The sequence below is a fragment of the Ornithorhynchus anatinus genome, chromosome Y4, assembly GCF_004115215.2.
Source record: "Ornithorhynchus anatinus isolate Pmale09 chromosome Y4, mOrnAna1.pri.v4, whole genome shotgun sequence".
In the NCBI taxonomy this organism is placed as follows: domain Eukaryota; kingdom Metazoa; phylum Chordata; class Mammalia; order Monotremata; family Ornithorhynchidae; genus Ornithorhynchus; species Ornithorhynchus anatinus.
Window position 1 is genome coordinate 165972 of NC_053178.1, and position 20876 is coordinate 186847.

At 48.5% G+C, this 20876-nt stretch overlaps 1 protein-coding gene across 3 annotated transcripts; it reads right to left on the reverse strand.

The window, feature by feature from the left end:
- Window positions 1–1972: 1972 nt before the first annotated feature.
- Window positions 1973–19133, reverse strand: LOC114808698 (alpha-1,3-mannosyl-glycoprotein 2-beta-N-acetylglucosaminyltransferase-like). Of its 3 annotated transcripts, none has more exons than XM_029056519.1 (2): window positions 19036–19133; window positions 1973–4752 (listed from the first exon to the last, which is right to left on the reverse strand). In XM_029056519.1, exon 2 carries the CDS (start codon window positions 4603–4605, stop codon window positions 3244–3246), a length of 1362 nt encoding a protein of 453 aa, XP_028912352.1. In that variant the 5' UTR covers window positions 4606–4752; window positions 19036–19133; the 3' UTR covers window positions 1973–3243. The 3 variants fall into 3 exon arrangements, 2 of the variants coding, with proteins under 2 accessions (XP_028912352.1, XP_028912351.1); XM_029056518.1 differs by lacking the exon at window positions 19036–19133 and adding an exon at window positions 18778–18892; XR_003756505.1 differs by lacking the exons at window positions 1973–4752; window positions 19036–19133 and adding exons at window positions 17274–17313; window positions 18778–18904.
- Window positions 19134–20876: the final 1743 nt, after the last annotated feature.

Here is a 20876-nt window from a genome sequence, read left to right on the forward strand (position 1 = left end):
GCCCCACGTGGGACAACCTGATTCCCCTGTGTTTACCCCAGGGCTTAGAACAGTGCTCTGCACATAGTAAGCGCTTAGCAAATACCAACATTATCATTAAAAGAAAACTGGTTGAAAGTCTCCCTCAGTGTTACCTCCAATACGTAGGGAGGGGTACTTGGACCAAAATGCCAGTAAGAAGAATGGGCAGCAACTCCACTTTTCTGTGCCTCAGTTACCCATCCTTAAATTGGGGATTAAGACTATGAGCCCCATTTGGGACATACACTGTGTCCAGTCTGATTACTTTGTATCTACTTCATCACTTAGAACAGTGTCTGGCACATAATAAGTGCTTAACAAACTCCGTAAAAAAAAAGAGAAGTCAGTATCAATGGTATTTAACAATCAGTACATATGTGTGAAAATCTTCAATATTACCTCCAAACTCCAGGGAGGGGAGAACTTGGATTGAAATACCAATAAAAGAGGAGGTTACTCCCCTAGAGCAGTCAGCTATCAATTAATCAATCAAAACTATTTATTGTTTTATGATATTTAAGTGCTTACTATGTGCCAGGCACTGCACTAAGCACTGAGATAGATACAAGCTAATCAGGTTGGACACAATTCATGTCTCACGTAGGGCTCACCATCTTAATCCCCATTTTACAGATGAGGCAGTCGAGGCACAAAGAAGTGAAGTGACCTGTCCAAGGACACACAGCAGAGAAATGGCAGAGCCTGGATTAGAAAAATCTTTGATGTAATCTCCAATCTTCAGGAAGCAGGGGAACCTGGACTGAAATTTCAATGAGAGGGATGACATTTACTCCACAAGGGCAGTAAGCAATTGATCGATGGTATTTTTCAATCAGTCAGTATTGATTGATTGAATGAAAAATCTTCCTTAATGTAACCTCCATTCTCCAGGAAGGAGGAAGCTGGGCTGAAGTGCCAGGAGGAGGGATGAAGATTACTCGCCCGAGATAATCTGCAGCATTTTAAACACCGTCCTTATGAAAATGGAAGTAAGGACCAGACCCACAGAAGAATTGTGGCTAATCTAATGAGGATAAGGGAACAAATTGATAAAAAGAATTGTACCAATAATAATATAAGAAACAGGATGGCCGTCCCCTGGCTCTGCCAGAGCACATACAGAGCATACTTCAAATTGGGCAGACTTGGGAAGAGGTATGATCTCCTGCATTGTCAGGGAGAGTGGAGGGCGGGTCTTTGAGGGGGCCTAAGCTGGCAAGGACTAAAGCTTCACCCAAACTGCTACTGCCTTCCCAGCAGCTCTCTGCCTTCCACTTCCACCCCCACCCCACCAGAAAAAGGGACAAGACAATCAAAGTCCCTCTCCCTAGGGAAGCTAATTGACCTTGCTAACCTCTCTTTCACCCACAGCTCTCCTGCTTTGCTGCCCTTTTGGGATTCCAGGATTTGTGCCTGTGGGTATCTGAGCCAATGCAAGTCTCTGGGGGCTAAATGCCAATGGTAGAAGACCCTGCCCCATCTCTCGAATCCTAGATGATCCCAGCACCAGCACAGTAGCACGGTCCTTTACTACCCATAATGAGGAAAAACACTTTCTGCCACCCAGTCTATAAAATCATGATGTCTTGGCCAGCCTTTTTTGATTGTTCCCTGCTTCTCAAAGCAGGGTATAGGATCCTATGCTTTCTGGCTTGAATAAGGTAAGTGGCCAACTGTAGTTCTGAACTGGCCCAATTTTATTTTAACAACATACCTTCCTGATCCCAGGAGGGTGAGTGGCAATTTGACACCACATTACTTCTTCCTACTCCCTTCCTTCCAATTTCTCACTTTTCCCTCTTTTTCCCTACTTCTGTCCTTCCTTCCTTCCCTTCTACTCCCTCCATCTCCCCTCCGTCATATCCTTCCCACCTTCTTGCCCTCTGTACCCTTTTTGTTTATTCTTTCCTCTGGCCATCTCTTTCCGCAGAGAGAAATAAGCCTCAGGATATGAAGTCAGCTTTTATTTTATTCTGGAAAATAATTCTGCACCTTCAAATTTTCTTCCATGGAACCAAGGTCAGGAAAGAATAAAGAAACAAAAAAATAGACATTTGCTACCCCTACATTAGCCCAGCGGGTTCCCCCTGGACTGCTGGGTTCAGGGCCTTGGAGAAGTGGTGCTTCAAATTGCCATTCCCATTTTCCAGTATTCCACTGCTGGGGGAGAAGAGCCAAAACATTTCAATACCATAAGAGGAAGCATCTTCTATAGTGAACGTCTAAAATGCCTGAGACCCATTTTTCTGAAAAAAAGGTTGAGAAGGTGGGAATATTTATTTTGACAGTGAAGGGTGGGAGGGGAATTGGTGGGGGAAGGGGAGACAATTATCGTTTCTTTTCTCTAGTCTTGCCCAGACTCATGACCTAATCTTGTCAGAAGCAACAGGGAGGACTTGAGAACAGATGAAGATATCTTTTTTATCTTCACCTCTCCCCTCCCTCCCCTGAGCACTCCAGGGCCTGGAAAGACTCCTCCCACCTCCAAATTTATTTTCTTCAGAGCAAGCAGGACCTTGACTGAAGTGGAGGTAGGGTGGGGGAGAGAGACAGAGGTGAGGACAGCACAAGAGAAAACAGAGGGGCCCTCAAAACACACAAATGGAGGTAAGAGACACAAAAGAGACAGAAATGAGAAAGAAAAATGCATGACAACACTGAACAGACCTACCCCAATTTCCCTTTAGTGTCTTGTTTTGCCCAGAATCATGGAACCCCAGCTCTCGGGGTGGGAACCCATGCAGCTCTATTTCCAAGCCCGAGAGGATGGGGTGAGCCCCAGACTAGAGGGACAGAACTGCTGAGGGACCCTCCCCCAAAGGGGAGGCTGGAAAGAGAGAGCAGGCTGTTAGCCACTTCCCTCCCAGCCCTTAGGGGAAGAGGGAGCAGGTTCTCAGGCACAGAGTGGAAACAAAAACATCCCAGAGCATGAAGGATGTGCCCTGTCTCCCTGGCTATAAGACGGCTGGATCCTCTGTCCTCCTTGGATGAGCTCTGGCCTGTAACACCACATCTCTGTTTTGACTATGTGGCCTCCAACCCTCCCTGCCCACAATCTGGAGGAGAAGATGCACTCAAATGCCACTCGGAAAGAATGGAGAAAAACAGCAATCTTAAGATTGAAAAAACAGAACTGAGGAAGGAAGAGGAGGAGGAGATCCCACCCAAAGTCCCAGCTCTTCCCATGGCAGGGGAAGAGAGGAAAAGGCCTCCCTCCCACGGCTAACTCCAGCTGGGGTCATAGCCAGTCCAGTCCTCCGGTGGGGCTAGGTACACCCGTCGGCCCCGGAAGAGAAAGCTGACAATGCCCCGGTAGCCGGCTCGGGGGATGCCCGACTTGAGGTCGTCCATGACCCCCAGGGCTTTGGCAAAGGCTTTGAAGCTGTCCCGGCTGGTGTACTGCACACGCACCTCCCCCAGCTCCCGCTGCCGGTTGGCCTGCAGGTCCTCCACCCGCAGCACGGGGGCGGCGTACACCTGGGCGGGGAAGTCCCGGTCGTAGGCCTCCCGCTGCAGATAGGACAGGTCCAGCTGGGAGAAGGGCACAAAGCCCTGGTTCAGCTTGATAAATTTGAGGTGCTGGTCGAAGAACTGCCCTTGGCTGACCCCCTTGCGGCCAAAGGTGAGCGTCCGCGAGATCTCGGGCCGCAGGCAGGCCCGTTCCTGTCGCTGCTCAGGCCGACGCATCCAGTCGTCCCAGAAGGCCCGGGGCCACTTGGGCTCCAGCTCATCCCACAGCTCGGCCAGCAGGAGCCAGCCCAGGCCGGGGAAGAAGTCTGTGCGGTAGATCAGGTCGGGCCGGGTCACATCCACCATCTGCTCCTTTCCGTTGTCATGCCAGGCCGACACGCACCAGAGTGAGAGATCAGCCCGCAGCAGTGGATAGGTGGCCTGGAAGTACTCGAAGAAGTCTGGGGCTACCTCCAAGTCATCCTCCACCACAACAGCCGCCTGGTATTTGAAGGTGTGAAAAATCTGGCTCAGGGCCCAGCGGTAGTGGCGAGCGATCCTATAGTATCCTTGAAACTTGCGGTGCTCAGGGGGCATGGGGAGGTCACCCAGATCCGGCTGCTTGATATGCATGACTGTGTTGCCGTATGAGGCGATGACCCTTGCTGTCTCCTCGTGCCCGCAGTCCTGGCTGACAATGATGGGGAATCGTTCAGCTGAGGGCCGATAATGGAGCAGCTTGTCCAGGCAGCGGCGGACCGTACTGCGATCACAGGCGATTACCAGAACTGGGAGAGCAGGCAGGGCTGGGGTAGTGGGCAGGTGGGCCAGGGAGCCCCTCGCCACGGCCTCAGCCCCCACGACCGCCACCTCGGCCTGCCACCGGCTCCAGAGGGCGCTGTGCTCCCGTATCTGTTGGAGCAGCCCACGCTGGCGCTCCAGCTCCACCTCAGCATCCTGGGCCAGACGGATCACTTCGCGGGTTAGACTGGCACGGTCTTTGGCGAAGGGTGCAGCTGGGGTAAGGCCACTGGGGGATGGACGGGTCCAGAAGAAGAAGAGGAGAAGGGCATTCCAGGCCATGAAGAGGATGGCACCCCACAGCACCAGTCCCGTACGCTGCTTCTTCAGCATCCTAGCCCCACGGCCAGGGCAGGGAGTGTGGTGCGGGGATGGCAATAAGGGAGAGGGGGCCCCTCGCAGCTCCTCCTCTGCTCGGCACCCCCAGTCCTCTGTCTGAGGGGATTTGCCTACATGCCAGCTCAGATAGCAGCCACGGACCTTGACAGGGAAGAGAGGAGACGTGTCATTATCAAGCGGTTCTAACACAACCCATTCATGCTGGGAGAAACAGGGCACCTGGAACCCACTAGACAAAGGAAGTTTCCAACCAGCACCTCTGGATCTCACTCTAAGCTCTGATTCTTCCCCTTATCTGGAATTCCTTCTATTGTTTCTCTCTGCCTTCCTTAGACTAGAAACTCTTTGAGGGAAGGGATTATATCTAGTCAATCCATGATCACTTCTACGGTCATTAGCACTAGAGATGGTAGCTGAAACCAATGGAGTTCTTCAAGGGAGTAGATGTAGATGGAGTTTTGAGGGGCTGTCATAGTTTCAGTGGGGTAGGGTGGTGGTGTGCAGAGGTGGGACCAGTGAAAAAGATTGAGAAGGATCAGCCAGAGAGATAGGAGAACCAGGAGAGGGCAGTGTCAGTGGAAACACAGTGTTTCAATGGAAACGTGGTGGTCCACAGTTTCAAAGACAGCTGAGAGGTCAAAGAGGATTAAGATGGTTGAGAGTCCACTGTACTTGGTAAGGTGGTCATTACTGACCTTAGAGAGATGTTTCCGTGTAGCAGAGGGGATAGAAGCTGGATTTCAGAAGATCAAGAAGAGATTTGGAAGAGAGGAAGTAACGACATGCAGTGTAAACCTGCTCGAGGAGTTTGAACAGGAATGGTAGGAAGTATATGGAGCAATAACTAGAGGAGTCTTGGGGACAAGGATAGCTTACCTCAGGAAGGGGAGACAGTGGGAGAGTTAAAGCTAAACAGGTAGACACAGCCCGTCCCACATGGGGCTCACAGTTTTAATCCCCATTGTACAGATGAGGTAACCTAGGCACAGAGAAATGATTTGTCCAAGGCCACACAGCAAATAGTGGAGCCAGGATTAGAACTCAGGTCCTTCTGACTCCCAGACCTGTGCTCTCTCCACTAGACCACACTATCTTCCTGCATTCTGTTCCCAGCCTTTGTCACTATAAACTAATTCCTGTGACCCAGCTTTCTGCTTTCTTCTCTCCTAGGGCCTCAGCTCCATTCTAGTTTTATATTTGCTTCTTATTCTTAGTGCTCAAACCCTGATTTTTCCCTCCATCAAGTCCACCTTCTGGACCCAGGCACTAGTCTCTCAATTTGAAGGCCTAGAGATCTGGCTCCAACAGCCCCTAAATCTCCCAAATTGGACACACCTACCCTGATTCTAAAGCATCATCCAACTCTCAGCTCCCAACTCTACTGTCCTCAGGTTACCAACGTTACGCTCTGTTTCCTCCTGTCATTGGTTTTAATTTTATATGAATTCCTATGCGAACTAGGGCAGAAGGAAGTTAGGATAGGGAGGAGAATTTTCCAACCTGGAAGTTTCATTTCTGGAAACTGCGGGGGAGAGAGGAGAGGGGCAAGCACATAACGTGCCAGAAATAGTAAAAGCCAGAATCCTGACCCCAAGTTTTTTTTTCTTCAGTTCTAGAGATTCATCTCTCCCGACCTTACAGTCCAAGCCACTGGAGCACAGAACTCAACAAATACCCAATACCTTGAATTCCCTGAAACCCTGCTGGATTAGGAGTGAGAGTGTAACTTTCCTCCAATGCTCAAGGACTGAAGTCTTGCCCATTTTGACACCAAAGAAGAGTAGCCTAGTAGAAAGGATCAGGCATGGGGAATCAAGTGATCAGCATTCGGACGTCAAGTCCACCATATGTCTTCTGAATTAATTAATTCATTAAATTGTATTTACTGAGTGCTTACTGTGTACACAGCATTTTACTAAGCGCTTGGAAAGTACAATTTGACAACAGATAGAGACAATCCCTACCCAACAACAGGCTCAAAGCCCAGAAGGGGGAGACAGACAACAAAACAAACAAGTAGACAAGCATTCATTCAATAGTATTTTCAATAGTATTTATTGAGCGCTTACTATGTGCAGAGCACTGTACTAAGCGCTTGGGATGAACAAGTCGGCAACAGATCAACAGATCAATCAATCAACAGATCAAGCATCAATAGCAACAAAACAGTTAAACAGAATTATAGGTAAATACACATCATTAGTAGAATAATAAATATGTACAAGTATATAGAAGTGCTTTGAGATGGGTAAGGGGATAGAGCAGAAGGAGGGAGTAGGGGTGATGGGGAGGGGAGGTCCTCTTGGAGGAGGTGAGCTCTCAGTACTGTTTTGAAGGGGGGAAGGGAGCTAGTTTGGCAGATGAGAGGAGGAAGGGCATTCCAGGCCAGAGGTAGGATATAGACCAGGGGTTGACAGTGGGACAGGTGAGAACAAGGCAAAGTGAGGAGGTTTGCAGCAGTGGAGTGGAGTGTGTGGGTTGGGTTGTAGAAGGAGAGGAGGGAGGTGAGGTAGGAAGGGCAAAACGATGGAGAGCTTTGAAGCCAATAATAATAATAATGTTGGTATTTGTTAAGTGCTTACTATGTGCAGAGCACTGTTCTAAGCGCTTGGGTAGACACAGGGGAATCAGGCTGTCCCATGTAGGGCTCACAGTCTTAATCCCCATTTTACAGATGAGGGAACTGAGGCACAGAGAAGTTAAGTGACTTGCCAACAGTCACACAGCTGACAAGTGGCAGAGCTGGGATTCAAACTCATGAGCCCTGACTCCAAAGCCCGGGCCACTGAGCCACACTGCTTCTCTAATAGTAAGGAGTTTTTGCTTCATGCTAAAGTTAATAGGCAAACCACTGGACATTTTGGAGGAGGAGGGTGACATGCCCAGAGCATTTCTGTAGAAAGATAATCTGGGCAGCAGAGAGAAGTACAGACTGAAGCAGGGAGAGATAGGAGGTTGGGATACTAGGAAAAATGCTGATGCATAAATACAGTCAGCATAGAACGGGTGATTGTACTAACAAGATAGCATTCATTTCATTCATTCATTCATTCACTCACTTGTATTTACTGTGCTTCGTGTGCACAGTACTGTACTAAAAGCTTGGGAAATGCAATTTGACAGCAGATAGAGACAATCCCTACCCAACAATGGTCTAGAAGTGGGAGACAGACAACAAAACAAGAAGACATGCATCAATACCATCAAAATAAATAAATAGAACCATAGGTAAATGCACATCATTAATACAATAGAGCAACAAATATGTACAAATATATGCAAGTGCTATGGGGAGGGAAAGGGGGTAGAGCAGAGGAAGGGAGTAGGGGAAATGGGGAGGGGAGGAGGAGCAGAGGGAAAAGGAGGGCTCAGTCTGCAAAGGCCTACTGGAGGAGGTGAGCTCTCAGAAGGGCTTTCAAGAGGGGAAGAGAGTTAGTTTGGCAGATGTGAGGGGGGAAGGTATTCCAGATTAGAAGTAGGATGTGGGCCAAGAGTCGACAGCGGGACAGGCAGGAATGAGGCACACTGAGGAGGTTAGTGGCAGAGGAGCGGCATGTGTAGAGGTTTGGATGGAGTGGAATGGGTGGATCTTCGCGATTGTTATGGAAGTGAGACCAGTAGAATTTGCTGATGGATTGGATATATGGGGTGAATGAGAGATTGGAGTCAAGGATGATACCAAGGGTATGAGAGATCGGAGTCCAGGATGACACCAAGGTTGTAGGTTTGTGAGACGGGAAGGAAGGCTATGCCATCCACAGTGACGGAAGTCAGGGAGAGGACAGGATTGGGAAGGGAAGATAATGAGCTCAGCTGGCGGGCAGACATTCAGGTGCAGGTGTCCTGAAGGCAAGAGGAAATGCAAGCCTGCAGGGAGGGAGAGAGAACGGGGAGATGTAGATTTGGGTGTCACCTGCGTAGAGATGAAAGTTGAATTTGTGGGAGCGAATGAGTTAAAAGGAGACTGAGAATGAATGGCCAGAGAGATAAGAGGAGGACCAGGAGAGGACGGAGTCTGCGAAGCTGAGGTTGGATATCGTTTGAGGAGAAGGGGATGGTCGATAGCGTCAAAGGAAGCTAAGAGGCCAAGAATAGAGTAGGAGTAGGAGCCACTGGATTTGGCAAGAAGGCGGTCAATGGTGACCTCAGAAAGGGCAGTTTCAGTGGAGTGGAAGGGACGGAAATCAGACTGGAAGGGGTCCAGGAGAGAGTTGAAGTTGAGGAATTCAAGGCGAGTGTAGACGCTCTAAAGGTTGGAAAGAAAGGGCAAGAGGGAGATAGGGCAATAACTGGAGGGGGCAGTGGGTTCAAGAGAGGGGTTTTTTAGGATGGGGGAGATGTGGGCATGTTTGAAGGCAGATGGAAAGAAGCCGTTGGAAAGTTAGCAGTTGAAGATGGAAGTTTAGGAGGGGAGGAGGAAAGGGTGAGAGTTTTTATAAGGTGAGAGGGAATGGGGTCTGAAGCACAGGTGGAGGGGTGGCACCTGAATATCTTCTCTTCTGAAGATATTGCTGGATAGGATGGGAAAGTAAAGGAGGGGGTTGAACGGAAGGGGATAAAAGACTGCAATCTTGGTGTCATCCTTGACTCTGCTCTCTCATTCACCCCACACATCCAATCCGTCACCAAAAGCTACCAATCTCACCTTCAAAACATCGCCAAAATCTGCCCTTTACTCTTCATCTAAACTGCTACATTGTTGATACAATCTCTCATCATACCCTGACTGGATTACTGCATCAGCTTCCGTTCTCATCTCCCATCCTGTCTCTCCCCACTTTGGTCTATACTTCACTCTGCTACCGGATTAACTTTCTATAGAAGCGCTCTGGGCATGTCACTCCCTTCCTCAAAAATCTCCAGTGGTTGCCTATCAACCTTCACATGAAGCAAAAACTCTTATTGGCTTCAAAGCTCTCCATCACCTTGACCCCTCCTACCTCATCTCCCTTCTCTCTGTCTACAGCCCAGCCAGCACACTCTGCTCCTCTGCCACTAACTTCATCACTGTGCTTCGTTCTCACCTGTCCCACTGTCAGCCCCTGGCCCACTCGTACCTCTGGCCTGGAATGCTTTCCTGCTCACATTCGCCAAACTGGCTCTCTTCCCCTCTTTAAAGCCCTACTGAAAGCTCACCTCCTCCAGGAGGCCTTCCCAGACTGATCCCCCCTTTTCCTCTGCTCCTCCTCCCCTCCCCATCAACCCCCTCCCTCCCTCTGCTCTACCCCCTCCTCCCCCACATAGCACTTGTGTATATTTATACATACGAATTACTCTACATTATTAATGATATGAATATATCTCTAATTATATTTATCTAATTTGATGCTATTGATGCCTGTCTACTTGTTTTGCTTTGTTCTGTTGTCTATCTCCCCCGCCTTCTAGACTGTGAGCCCATTGTTGGGTTCAGGCTGTCTCTATACTATACTTTCCAAGCACTTAGTACATTGCTCTGCACACAGTAAGCACTCAATAAGTATAATTGAATGAGTGAGTGAGTGAGTGAGTGAATGAATGAATGAAAGAGAAGGGGGAGGAGTGACTTTGGGGAACTCAGATCTGATGGTGTTAGTTTTTCTAATGAAGTAGGTGGCCGGATCGTTGGGGGTGAGGAATGGAGGCCAGGGAGGAACGGGGGCCTGAAGAGGGAGTTAAATGTCTGGAAGAGCTGATGTGGGTCATGGTCATGGGTGTCAATAAGGGAAGAAAAATAGCTTTACCTGGCAGAGGTGAGGGCAGAGTTAAGGCAGGAAAGGTTAAATTTTAAGTGAACAAAGTTGACCTGGTGTTTAGACTTTCACCAGTAGCATTCAGCAGCTTGAGCATAAGAGCGAAAGATGTGGACAATGGCAGTGATCTAAATCTGTGGGTTAGTGGTGTGACAGCGACGAAGGCATGGGGGAGTGAGTGAGTTGAGTAGGGTGGAGTTGACAGCATCAATCTGGTCATCCAAGAGTGGGCAGAGTAGACAGGGAGGCCAGGTGGGGTGTGATGCACTGAGAGAGATGGATAGGGTCCAGAGAGAGGAGTCTCTGTAGGAGAGTAATACAGATTTACAAGGGGAAGGAGTGTGAGAGAGGAGGCAGGTGAGAAGGCTATGGTCAGAAATAGAGATTTCAGAGTTGGTGAGGGGGAGATAGTGCAGCAGTAAGAGATGATGAGATCGAGGGTGTGAACAAGTTGGTGACTGGGCGAGGTAGGGTGGAGCAGGAGGTTGGCCGAGTCAAGGAGTAAACAGAAGGTGGGTGGCAGAGGAGTCACCATCCATGAGGATATTGAAGTCTCTGAGTATCAGAGAAAGTATGGAAAAGGAGAAAAGGAAGGTGAGAATGGGGTCAAAATGGTTAAAGAAGTTGGAAGTGGGATCAGGGGGAGTTAGATGATGGCTACAAGAATCTGGAGGGGGTGGCAGAGGTGGACAATATGGGCTTCAAAGGTGGGGAAGGAAAGGAATGGGGAGGAGGGATGGTGCGAAAGCTCCATTGGGGTGTGAGATGGAAGTCGACACTTCCTCCTTTCCCGGTGAGTGAGGGAGTAGGAGAAGAAGAGGCCTCCACTGGACAAAGCAGAAGAGACCGTGTAATCTGGGTGAGCAATCTAGGTATCAGTGATGGTGAGGAAAAGGCGAGAGCAGGAAAGGAACAGGTCAAACAGCGGGACAGGTGAGAACAGGAGAGAGACAATCCCTGCCCATAGTGGGCTTACAGTCTAGAAGAGGGGGAGACAGACATTAAAACAAAATATAAATAAATAGAATTAGAGAGATATAAACACAGCAAAACAAGCATGCAAGCATTAACATAAACACAATTATCGATATGTACATATATACATAAGTACTATGGGGCAGGAAGGAGGAGATAGAGCAAAGGGAGAGAGTTGGGGTGATGGGGAGGGGAGCTGAGGAAAAGGAGTGCTCAATCTGGGAAGGCCGACTGGAGGAGGGGAGCCTTCAGTAGGGCTTTGAACCGGGGGAGAGTGATTGTTTGGTGGAATTGAGGAGGGAGGGTATTCCAGGCAAGAAGTAGGATGTGGGCTAGGGGGTCAACAGCAGGACAAGTGAGAACAAGGCACAGTGAGGAAGTTAGCACCAGAGAAATGGAGAGTACGGGCTGGGATGTAGAAGGAGCGAAGGAAGTTAAAGTAGGAGGGGGCAAGGTTAGGGAGAGCTGTGAAGCTAACAGTGAGGAGTTTTTGCCTGATACAGAGGTTGATAGACAGCCACAGGAGATTTTTTCAGCAGCGGGTGACTTGCCCAGAACATTTCTGAAGAAAAATAATCTGGGCAGCAGGCTGAAGAGGGGAGAAACAGGAAGTTGGGAGAGACTGCTAATGCAGAAACCCGGTCAAGATAGGACGAGTGATTGTACTAACAAGATAGCTGTTTGGATGGAGAGGAAAGGACAGATCTTGGCAATGTGAAGGTGAGACCAGCAGGATTTGGTGATGGATTGGATGTGTGGGATCAATGAGAGAGTGGTATCAAGGATGACACCAAGTTCGCGGACTCGTAAAATGGGAAGGATGGTAGTGCCATCCACAGTGATGAGAAAGTCAGGGAGAGGACGGGGTTTGGGAGAGAAGATAAGGACCTCAGTTTTGGACATGTTGAGTATTAGATAGTGGAGGACATCCAGGCAGAGATGTCCTGAAGGCAGGAGGAGCTGCGAGACTGGAGGGAGGGACAGAGGACGGGGAGGAGATGTAGATTTGGGTGTCATCTGTGTAGAGATGAGAGGTGAAGCCGTGGGAGCAAATGAGTTCACCAAAGAAGTGAGTATAGATGGAGAACAGAAGGGAACCAAGAACTGACGCTTGAGGAACCCCTACAGTTGGGGGATGGAAGTGGGAGGAGAAGTTCATGAAGGAAACTGAGAATGAGCGGCCAGAGATAAGAGGAGAACCAGGAGAGGACATAGTCAGTGAAGCTCAGGTTGGATAACGTGTTGAAGAGAAGGGGATGGCTGACACTGTCAAAGGCAGCTGAGAGGTCGTGAAGGATTAGGATAGCCATTGGATTTGGCAAGAAGGAGGTTATTGAGAGGGTAGCTTCAATGGAGTGGAGGAGACAGAAACCAGATTGGAGGGGGTCCAGAAGACAGTTGGAGGAGAGGAATTTAAGGCAGCGAGTGCAGACGACTCGCTCCAAGAGTTCAGAAAGGAAGGGTAGGTGGGAGATGAGGCAAAAAGTGGAGGGGACTGTGGGGGTCAAAGGAGGGTTTTTTTAAGATTGGGGAAACATGGGCATGTTCGAAGGCAGAAGGGAAAAAACTGTTGGAGAACGGTTGAAGATGGAAGTTAAGGAGGGGAGGAGGGAAGGGAAAAGGGTTTTTATAAGGTGGGAGGGAATGGGGTCTGAACTACATCCCAGCCCACACACTTCACTCCTCTAATGCCAACCTACTCACAATGCCTCAATCTTGTCTATTTTGTTACTGACTCCTTGCCCATGATTCCTCCTTCTTGGAAGACCTTCCCCCTTCATATCCCACAATCCAGCACTCTCCCCACATTCAAAAACCTCCTTAAAATCTCATCTCCTGCAAGAAGCTTTCCCTAACCCTTCATTACCTCTACCTGCTCTGCCCCCATGTACCTCTTTTATACTTTGATATTCACCCTGGGCCCCAGTGCACTTAAGTACATAACTTTATACTCTCTTAGTGACACTATCAGTGGTCTGCCTCTGACTGTAGATTGTATCCTCCTGATGGACAAACATCGTGAGCACCAACTCTGTTTTACTGAACATCCCCAAACTGAGTACAATGCTCTCCTCATTTTAGCCTGTGTGCTCCTCCCAATATTGTAGTCCTAAATCTTCACTCTAACATCTTTTTGGGAACTCTTACCAGCTGTTTTTTTATTTTTATGCTATTTGTGAAATGCTTACTACGTGTCAAGCACTGCTGTAAGTCCTGGGGTAGATACACATTTATCAGGTTGGACCCAAACCATGTCCCACATGTCTAAGCATGGGCACAGTATCGTCATCCTGAGACCTTATGCTAGACTATCATTTTCTGGAGATGGAGAAGGGTAAAAGAGCCCTTTGCACATTGTTTTAGGAACTGTCAGATTCAGGAAACTTTGGGCTTTCCCGCCTCACAACGCTGGCATTTTCTTACCCTAGGACAGCCAACCTGTACTTTATTGTTCTTGTGTGGCAGTAAAACTTAAGAGTGTGGGAGAAGGGTGGGAGAGTGGCATGGCTTTCCATGGGTTTTTGCTTGTTAAGTTCCTCCATGAGGATTATCTTCTCATGACTGCCACTCAGGGAATAGTCTGTCGATCATGTTCCTGAGAAGCAATTTTGAATTTTTCATTCATACACTCTGAAAAATCCTCCAGAAATTCATGCTGTCCCCAAGCCAACCACTGCTCAGAAATGACAACCCCCAAGGGAACAAATTGTCATGGTCCCCAGCTTACTTTATTATCCACTTCCGGCATGATTAACTCTCTTCTCCAGGGATTATAGAAAGCAATTAGCCCCAGTATAGATATTAGACATGGCTCTACTCCAGTGCTCACCTCCTAGCACACTTCCCCCTCTTCAAAGCCCTACTGAAAGCTCACCTCCTCCTGGAGGCCTTCCCAGACTGACCAACCCCCTTTTCCCTCTGCTCCCTCTTTTCCTCTGCTCCTCCCCCTTCCCCTCACTTCAGATGAGCCCCCTTTACCTCTCCTCCTTCCCCCCAACCCAGCACTGTGCTCACTTGTATATATTATTTTTTACCCTATTTATTTTGTTAATGACGTGTACCTCCCCTTGATTCTATTTATTGTGATAATGTTGTCTTGTTTTTGTTTCGTTCTGCTTTGCTCTGCCATCTGCCACCCCCAATTAGACTGTGAGCCCGTCACTGGGCAGGGAATGTCTCTATCTGTTGCCGAATTGTACATTCCAAGCTCTTAGTACAGTGCTCTGCACATAGTAAGCACTCAATAAATATTACTGAATGAATGCTCTTTCTTCCCTCCCAATCGTCCCTACTCCCTCCCTCTGCTCTACCCCACCACCCCAAAGCACTTATGTATGTATGTACACATGAAGTGTATATGTCTATAATTCTATTTCATTACATTGATGGTATTGATTCCTGACCATTTGCTTTGGTTTTTTTGCTGCCTGACTTCCCCCTTCTAGACTTGAGCCCGATGGGTAGGGATTGCCTCTATTTATTGCTGAATTGTACTTTCCGAGTGCGGAGTGCAGTGCTCAATGAATGAATGAATGAATGAACCACTTGTATTCCCCTGAAATGAGGCAGAACAACCTGGTGCCTGCCTTTGGGCTGCAGTGATCTCCCGGTTCCCCTCCTGATGGAAGATCTAACCACAGGTACCACTCTCCAGAAAGAGAGTCAAATAATACCTCCATTCCTTACCTTCTGGTAAATCCAAACACCTGTTCTCTACTTGTTGAGAGCCCATCAGAAATTGTCCTCCTTCCTGGGAGATCATCTTTTGATATCCCCATCCTTGAACGTGTGGAAGAAAAATGGTCAAGCTCCTGCATTTGCCCCCTTCTCTCTCTCGTAGCCTTTTCAGCACTAGGCCTGCCTCTGGTTATGAAAGCAATCCAGTTCACAACATATCTTCACTTTACTCTCCAGGAATAGTTGACAACAAGATGAAACTACTCCTTTAGTGTGGTTAAATGGGTTTAATCCCCTTGAGAATGAGGTAGAAAACTTAGCCCTAAAAGGTGTTGCTACCTATCCTAATGTATTTACCCTGTATTGTACTTATACTAAATTAGACGCTGCACTAGGAAGCTCTGTTTTTTTTTCAGAACCAAGGTGGCCTTGACTAGCAGGGGACTTAGTTCAGTCCTTTGCCAACAGTAAGTGTTCAATAAATACGACTGAATGAATTAATCTCTGTTGCTCAACAGCCTGTCCCTGTTGGTGCTGGAAGCAGTAGCAGTAGTAATAAACTTGCCTCTCACATATCTTTTTCTACACATAGTGTGAAGTTTTTCTTCCACAGAATGGTTATACATCACCACTCCCACTGAACCAGTTATCTTTTTACTACGTTATCCCTCCATGAGGAGGTAATTAAATATCTTCTCCATAGATATTTAATCTCCTCCTCTTTTCTCTAACACCAAACTATTTACTGTGCATCAAGCTCTTCTCTTGTAGTTGCCCGTGCACTCTGCCCCTCCTTCCAGTATGTCCTGTCTCCCTTCATACCCAACAGACTACCACTCTTCCCACCTTCAGAGTCCTACTAAAATCACATTTGTCCCAAGGAGTTTTCCCTGACTAATTTCACTATGTCACCACCCAACTCTTCATCACATATATATTTACATCTGTACCCTGCCCACTCACCCTACTCGGAAAAAGCAGTATGTTTATGTCCTTATAGTCAGTTGCTTTCCCTACTTGCAATATACTTTGTCCGGCTCCCCACTAGACTGTAAACCCCTCTAGAGCAAAGACTATTATTGTACTTTCCTAAGCACTTAGGACTGTGCTTGAACTTACTAAACACTCAGTAAATACTACTGATTGATTAACTCTACTTATTCTTCATGGCATAGCCCCAGATATTCACCTTTTAATGAATGCACTCCCCTGCCACACTCACAGTACACACATGCCTATCCCTGCAATAATGTCACCTAGCTATATTTTTCCTCTCGTGCCTATTTCTTTCCTTATAATGGAATAATTTCAAAATCTTTCTTGTGATATCAATCAATGATACTTACTAAGTGACATTTATTCAGTGCTTACTGTGTGCAGAGCACTGTACTAAGAGCTTGATACAAGAGAACAGAATTAGTGGACACATTCCCTACCCATAATGAATTTACACTGAAACCCCTTATCCTTGGGGATTTCAACATCCAATTCCCCATTGACGCCCATGCCCATCACCTCCACAAATTGTTCTGGACTTTTAACTCTCTCCTCAGACCCCGTGTTTCTCCCCCTCCTCCATCCCTCAGCCCTAACCATCTGGCAACTTACTTCATTACGAAAAATAATACTATCAAGTCACCCCTCCCCCTTCTCTATCCCCCGGCTCCCAACCCTCTCCTCTACATTCCCATCCTTCTCTGCAGTATCTTCAGAGGAAATCTCCTCCCTCGTCACAAGTGCCACTCCCTCCACCTGTGCTTCAGACCCCATTCCCGCTTACCTTATAAAAACTATCACCCCTTTCCCTCCTCCCCTCCATAACTTCTATCTCTAACAACTCATTCTCCATTGGCTTCTTCCCCTCTACCTTCAAACATATCCATGTCGCCCCCATCCTAAAAAAAAATCTCTCAACCTCACTTTTGAAAACCTCAGTTTTCTTTCTATCTCCCTCCTACCGTTCCTTTCCAAACTCCTAGAATGAGTCGCCTTCACTCGCTGCCTTGAATTCCTCAACTCCAACTCTCTTCTGAACCCCCTTCAATCTGGCTTCCATCCTCTCCACTCTACCAAAACTGTCCTCTCAAAAGTCATCAGTGTCCTCCTTCTTAGCAAATCCAATGGCTCCTACTCTATCCAAATCCTCCTCAACCTCTTTCTCAGCTGCCTCTGACACTGTTGATTGTCACCCCCCTCCTCCACACTTTATCTCACCTTGGCTTCACGGACTCCGTCCTCTTCTGGTTCTCCTCTTATCTTTTTGGCCGTTCATTCTTGGTCCTCTTTGCAGGCTCCTCCTCCACATTCCATTCATTAACTGCAGGGGTTCCTCAAGGGTCAGTTCTTGTTCCCCTCCTGTTCTCCGTCCATACTCACCCCCTTGGTAAACTTACTCACTTCCACGGCTTCAACTCTTAATCTCTACAGAGATGACACCCAAATCTACATCTCCTCCCCGGTTCTCTCCCCTTCCCTCCAGGATCATATCTCCTCCAGCCTCCAGGATGTCTCCACCTGGATGTCTGCCCGCCACCTAAAACTCAACGTGTCCAAGACTGAGCTCTTTATCTTCCCTCCCACACCCTGTCCTCTTCCTGACTTCCCTGTTACTGTGGATGGCAGGCCCATCCTTCCCGTCTCACAGGTCTGCAACATTGCTGTCATCCTTGACCAAGCTCTCTCATTCACCTCACACATCCAATCCGTCACGAACACCTACCAGTTTCACCTTCTCAATATCGCCAAGATCTGCCCTTTCCTCTCCATCCAAACTTCTACCACGCAGGTACAAGCTCTCATAATATCCCGGCTGGATTACTGTATCAGCCTTCTCTCTGATCTCCCTTCCTTGTTTCTTCCCACTCCAGTCTATTCTTTATTTTGCTGCCCGGATCATCCTCCTACAGAAACGCTCTGGACATGTCACTCCCCTCCTCAAAAACCTCCAGTGTTGCCTATCAACCTTCACATGAAACAAAAACTCCTCATTCTGTCCTTCAAAGTTTTCCATCACCTTGCCTCCTCCTATCTCTCCTCCCTTCTCTCCTTCTACTGCCCACCCCGTAAACTCTGCTCCTCTACCGCTCACCTTCTCACGGTCCCCCGTTCGCGCCTGTCCCGCCGTCAATCCCTGGCCCACGTCCTACCGCTGTCCCGGAATGCCCTCCCTCGTCAGGTCTGCCAAACTAACTCTCTTCCCCTCTTCAAAGCCCTACTGACAGGAAGCCTTCCTAGACTGAGCCCCCCTTTCCCTCTGCTCCTCCTCTTCCCCTTACCTCCCCGCCCTCTGCTCTTCCCCCTTCCACTCAGCACTGTGCTCATCTATATATACTATATATTACCCTATTTACTTTGTTAATGAGGTGTATATCTCCATGATTCTATTTATCTTGATGATGTTTTGTTTTGTACTGTTTTGCTTTGCTGTTTCCCCCGTTTAGACTTTGAGCCCGTTATTGAGCAGGGATTGTCTCTATCTGTTGCCGAATTGTAAATTCCAAGCGCTTAATACAGTGCTTTGCATAGTAAGCGTTCAATAAATACTACTGAATGAACGAATTAATGAACCTTCCATAATATAATTAAAATCTCGTAATATAACCCACACACCCCTTTCCCCAGTGAACTCTTTACAGTACCCCGCCGGGTCGTAATCTCTTTATATAGCCCATTTTCCCTCCCAGGGGTAAAATCCCCGGGTACTTCTCATCTGCGCTAACAGCGGCACCCATTCCCCTTCTTTGAATAAATCCCCCGCGGGGGCGTGCCTGGGGGTCGTTACCTGATCGCTGCCGCTCGCCCGGGACGGGGGGAGTGGGGGTTGAGGAGGAGAAGCCTCTTCATGGCGCTGCTCCGGCTCTCTCCACCCATTCCCTTCCCTTTCCCACTCACCCCAACATCACTGTCCCTCCCACCCCTGGTACTATTCGGGACCACAACTGCTTCCGCCCGAAACCGCCGGAAGTAAACCCCTAGCAACCAGCACCGCCCCCACGCCCGCCCAATATTTTAGCTCCCATTCCCCGCCCACTCCACTCACCTTCTCGTTTTCCTGTGTTTCCGTACCCCCTTGACAAGTTGTTGTGGACCTCCGAGCTCGCGAGTTAATGGACGAGAATGACGCACGGTGCGCGGCAGGTCACGTGTCAGAGCAGTGTAAAACGGTGGATGCCTAGAGTTGGTCAGATTAAGCGAGAGTTAGCGCGGGGAGAACTAGGGTGGTGGTGGAATGGAAAGAAAGGTGCGCATGCGCGCCGTCGGCTGGAGCTGCTGAAAGGAGGGACTCGGGAGAGGGAAGGCATTAATTCAATAGTATTTATTGAGCGCTTACTATGTACAGAACACTGTACTAAGCGCTTGGAATGTACAAATCGGCAACAGATAGAGATAGTCCCTGCCCTTTGACGGGCTTACAGTCTAATCGGGGAAGACAAGCAGACAAGAACAATGGCAATAAACAGAGTCAAGGGATGTTCTTCATTAAAACAATAGCAAATAAATAGAATCAGGGTGATGTACATCTCATTAAACAAAATAAATAGGGTGATGAAGATATATACAGTTGAGCGGACGAGTACACTGCTGAGGGTCTGGGACAGGAGAGGGGAAGGAGCAGAGGGAAAGAGGGAAGAAGAGGGTTTAGCTGTGGAGAGGTGAAGGGTGGGTAGAGGGAGCAGAGGGAAAAGGGGAGCTCAGTCTGGGAAGGCTTTTTGGAAGAGGTGAGCTTTAAATAGGGTTTTGAAGAGGGGAAGAGAATTAGTTTGGCAGAGGTGAGGAGGGAGGGCATTCCAGGACCATGGGAGGACGTGGCCCAGGGGTCGACGGCGGGATAGGTGAGACCGAGGGACGGTGAGGAGGTGGGCAACAGAAGAGCGGAGCATGCGGGGTGGTCAGTAGAAAGAGAGAAGGGAGGAGAGGTAGGAGCGGGCAAGGTGATGGAGAGCCTTGAAGCCCAGAGTAAGAAGTTTTTGTTTTGTCAAGAGGTTGATAGGCAACCATTGGAGGTTTTTAAGAAGGGGAGTGACATGCCCAGAGCGTTTCTGCAGAAAGATGAGCCAGGCAGGGGAGTGAAGAGTAGACTGGAGCGGGGAGAGAGAGGAGGAAGGGAGATCAGAGAGAAGGCTGACAGAGTAGTCTAGCTGGGATATAATGAGAGCTTGTAGCAGTAAGGTAGCCATTTGAGTGGAGAGGAAAGGGCGGATCTTGGCGATATTATAAAGGTGAGACTGGCAGGTCTTGGTAATGGATTGGATGTGTGGGGTGAACGAGAGAGCCAAGTCAAAGATGATGCCGAGGTTGCGGGCCTGAGAGCTGGAAAGGATGGTTGTACCATCCAAAGTGACAGAGAAGTCTAGGAGAGGACCGGGCTTGGGAGGGAAAATGAGGAGCTCAGTTTTGGTCATGTTGAGTTTTAGGTGGCGGGCAGACATCCAGGTGGAGACGTCCTGGAGGCAGGAGGAGATACGAGCCTGAAAGGAGAGGGAGAGGATGGGGCAGAGATTTAGATATGTGACATATGCGTAGAGATGGTAGTTGAAGCCGTGAGAGTGGATGAGTTCACCGAGGAAGTGAATGTAGATGGAGAACAGAAGAGGGCCAAAACTGACCCTTGAAGAACTCCAACAGAGGATGGGAGGGGGAGGAGGAGCCTGCAAAGGAGACCGAGAATGACCGGCCAGAGAGATAAGAGGAGAACCAGGAGAGGTCGGAGTCTGTGAAGCCAAGGTGAGATAAGGTATGGAGGAGGAGGGGATGGTCGACAGTGTCAAAGACAGCTGAGAGGTCAAGGAGGATTAGAATGGAGTAGGAGCCACTGGATTTGGCAAGAAGGAGGTCATGGGTGATGTTAGAGAGAGCAGTCTCAGTAGAGTGGAGGGGACG

Coding starts and splice junctions, on each gene's coding strand:
- LOC114808698 (XM_029056519.1), bottom strand. CDS start 4,605: ATGCTGAAGAAGCAGCGTACGGGACTGGTGCTGTGGGGTGCCATCCTC.